At 39.1% G+C, this 4,015-nt stretch overlaps 1 protein-coding gene across 1 annotated transcript; it reads left to right on the top strand.

Moving 5' to 3' along the window:
* The first annotated feature begins 2,674 nt into the window (after window positions 1–2,674).
* LOC121457793 (olfactory receptor 52E8-like) lies at window positions 2,675–3,613 on the top strand. Its single transcript, XM_041666797.1, has one exon. The coding sequence runs from the start codon at window positions 2,675–2,677 to the stop codon at window positions 3,611–3,613; it is 939 nt and encodes a 312-aa protein (XP_041522731.1).
* The last annotated feature ends 402 nt before the right edge of the window (window positions 3,614–4,015 follow it).

Here is a 4,015-nt window from a genome sequence, read left to right as displayed (position 1 = left end):
GGTTATTCTTTTACATATAGGACTTTTAACCAAGAAGTAAAATAAAAAAGTTTAATATATATTCAATCTCTTATTAACAAATATATTTTGGGTAGCAGCTATGGTTCAGGTATAACAATGGAGATAGCAATGAATAGAACCAATTTTTCCGATGCTGCGTGTCATAATCAGTTGGGGATTATGGACTGATTAAATAGTTACAGAATATGTTCTGCAGCATATAGTTACAGAAAATGTTCTGGGAGAATCAGTAAAGGCCGTATGAGAATGAGTGGAGCTTGAAGGGCCGACAGGAGGGTCATGCTGGTTCCTCATTTCTGCTCCTCATACCTATGCTGGACCCCATCAGCAGTCACATTTCCATGTTTAGAAATTTCATTTTCCCTTTCCTCTAACAAGGCCATTTTTTATCAGTTTTAACTTTGATTTCCTATGCTCACAAGTTTGTGTACATGATGCAGCATCCTTATTTCCTCTGCTCACAGAAATGTGTCCAGCCTCCTTTCTCTTCCCTCTGATTCTTCCTCTATCCTCCCTACCACTTTTCCATGCCAATTTCATGTGTTGTGTTTTTAAGCTCCCTGATGCTGGCTATATATGCATGGGTGCAGGAGAATCTACTGAAAAGTGGGTAGCTTTTCAGGGGCCACATCTTTGAGGAAAACTCTCTCCTCCCTAGCAGTCATCAGTTGCCAATAGCTCCTCATCTAGTGGTGTGACTTCATGTGCCTTCTCTGACCACAATATGATTTTGATTGCTTGATATTATTCAGATCTTATATAAGTAGTCACAGTCTCCAGGACTTCATGTGTGTAATAATGTTGTCGTGCCTGGCAAATACGGTTTTCCTGCATTTGTCTACCTACTGTGACTTTTGTAATCTCTTTGCCTCTTTCTCGTTAATGATCCTGAGCCTTAGGAGGGGGAAGGGTATAATATGGATGTTCTGTTTAGACTTGGGTACTTCATGGTCTCTTCTCTCAACATTATGGTTTATGAACTAACATCTTCTACTGTTAAAAACAGATAAGAACTTAGGGGATATATTATTTCTTTTTTCTTTTCTCTTTCTTTTTCTTTTGTTTTTCGAGACAGGGTTTCTCTGTAGCTTTGGAGTCTGTCCTGTTACTAGCTCTTGTAGACTAGACTGGCCTCAAACTCACAGAGATCTGCCATCCTCTACCTCCTGAGTGCTGGGATTAAAGGCGTGCACCACCACTACCAGGATGGGTATATTATTTCTATATCCATTTAGCATTAGGTTCTTCTCTGTGGCTTATCACTTAGCCAGCCATGGATTTTTGGACAATTTAGTAGCACCAGACATAAGTTCCATCTTGTGAAGTGGGGATGATGATGATGATGATGATATGTAATTTATGTGTTTGTGTTTGTGTATGTATGCATGTGAATGGAGATGCCTATGGAGGCCAGGGCTTTTGGAACCCCCTGAATCTGAAGTTATAGGTGGTTATTAACTGCCTTATGTGGTGGTAGGAAACTGACTTTGATCTTCTGGAAGACAAATATGCATTCTTTATCAGTGAACCATCTCTTCAGGTTCTGGAACAGGCTTTATATCCAAAAAAAAAAAAAGAAAAAAAAGAATGGTTGGTTATTTCTATAACATCCATGCTGCTCTTGCAGCAGTGGACATTTCTTGCCAGAACAATTGCTATTGTAGCTCATGGATTGTTGATTATTTCTCTTCTTTCACAGTGTACATAGCACCTCCCAGTATTATGAAAACTACCCAGGAGGGAATGACGTCTCCAGGTCAGTGCCAGCTTAATTCTTCATGCCATATGACTTAAATGTGCAATGTCTTCAGCACCAGGATCGTATCATCATGTTCTGGAGGATAAACAAAATCAATGGCAATAACCAGTAAATAACAACTCAAAAAGAGGGAACCCATACATGGCACTGAACTTTTTATTTCATGGCCTATGTTGTTTGGGTGAGCTTTGTCTCCAGATTATAGTTTTTTTATTGATTTTTATTGAGCTCTACATTTTTCTCTGCTCCCCTCCCTGCCTCTCCCCTTCCTCTTCAACCCTCCTCCAAGATCCCCATGCTCCCAGTTTACTGAAGAGATCTTGTCTTTTTCTACTTCCCATGTAGGTTAGATGCATGTAGGTCTCTCAATTATTTACAGGCAAGTTGAGGAGTAAGATTGATTCCATTAACTGCAAGTGGAAGAGGCCATGCCATAATTTTGCTCATGTTTCTAGTTAAATAAATGACATATGAAGAATTTTTTTAAAGCTTCGTATTATCTGTGTTCTGAACTTGTAGTAATTTATCAGTCAGATACACTTAACTACAATTAATATGTTTTAAAATGCTGTAGCTTTTGATCTGGCCACATCTGATCTGGATAGGTTCATCTTCCCATTAGACTTAGTTTATATAAAGACAAAACTTAATATAAGTTATCTATAGCAGAGTCTAAATATCCATTCACTTATTAAGAAATATTCACCTTCACTTGCCAGTTGTATCAATGAACAGAAAGAGAGAGGAATATGAAGGAAGACATTTCTGCATTCCATGAGAAGTTACACTAATTACATACTTTTGTTTTTATTCATTATTAGTAATGCTGATGAAGTCCTGTTGTCCTATCTAGAGTCCTTCAAATGAGTCTGTCCATCAGAGGCGCCTGAGAGCATGTCACTAGGCAACAGCTCAGGGATTCACCCTTCATCCTTCCTGCTCTTGGGAATACCAGGACTGGAACAGTTGCATTTCTGGCTAGGTTTCCCATTTGGTACAGTCTATCTTCTTGCTTCCCTAGGGAATATTGTCATTCTCTTGGTGATCCAGCTTGAACACAGCCTTCACCAGCCTATGTTCTACCTATTGGCCATGCTGGCTCTGACTGACTTGGGCCTGTCTACAGCAACCATCCCCAAAGCACTCAGTATATTCTGGTTTGGTTTCCATAAGATTGCCTTCAGGGATTGTTTAGCTCAAATGTTCTTCATACACCTGTTTACAGGTATAGAAACCTTCATGCTTGTAGCCATGGCTTTTGACCGTTATGTTGCCATTTGTAACCCTCTGAGATACAACACAATCCTCACCAACAGAAGCATCTGTATTATTGCTGGAGTTGGGCTGTTCAAAAATTTCATTTTGGTTTTTCCACTTGTATTTCTCCTTCTAAGGCTTTCATTCTGTGGACACAATATCATTCCCCACACATACTGTGAGCATATGGGCATTGCTCGGCTGGCGTGTGTTAACATAAAAGTCAATATATTATTTGGGCTAATACTCATCTCTATGATACTTCTGGATGTTATTTTGATTGCTGTTTCCTATGTGAAAATTCTTCATGCTGTATTCAAACTCCCATCCTGGGAAGCCAGGCTCAAAGCTCTTAATACCTGTGGTTCCCATGTGTGTGTGATCTTGGCTTTCTTCACTCCAGCCTTTTTCTCTTTTTTGACTCACCGGTTTGGACACAATATTCCACGGTATATCCACATCTTCCTTGCTAATTTATATGTCATTATCCCCCCTGCTCTTAACCCTCTCATTTATGGGGTGAGAACCAAGCAGATTCGAGATCGTGTGGTGATATTTTTTCGTAAGAAAATTTGACTGTGAGCCAATGATTTATAGTCTTTGGATCTTTGTCCTTCATAGTCTTAAAAGAAGAGAATTTATGTGTGAGATGAGACAGAACAATTGCTTTATAGGATATTATGGTAAACGCACAATGTTTTTATACTCATGGTAAGCAAACACGATATTTTATAGTAAATATTTGTTCCAAGTCTGAATAAGATAATTGTTTCACAAATGGACTTTATTTCTACAATGTACGTTAGAGCCATGTTTCAAGGATTAAGCATCTCACAATCTTTTTTTTTTATTTTTTTAACTTTTTTTTATTGAGAAAAGAGAAAAAAAAACAAATTTCCTCCTCCTCCCAGCCTCCCATTTCACTCCCCCTCCTCCCACCCTTCTCCCCCTCCCCCCACTCCTCTCCCCCACCCTCTC

Source organism: Microtus oregoni, unplaced genomic scaffold (assembly GCF_018167655.1).
Source record: "Microtus oregoni isolate MIOR12 unplaced genomic scaffold, Mior012 000016F_ref0000370, whole genome shotgun sequence".
Lineage (NCBI taxonomy): Eukaryota > Metazoa > Chordata > Mammalia > Rodentia > Cricetidae > Microtus > Microtus oregoni.
This window is presented reverse-complemented; position numbering and strand designations above follow the sequence as displayed.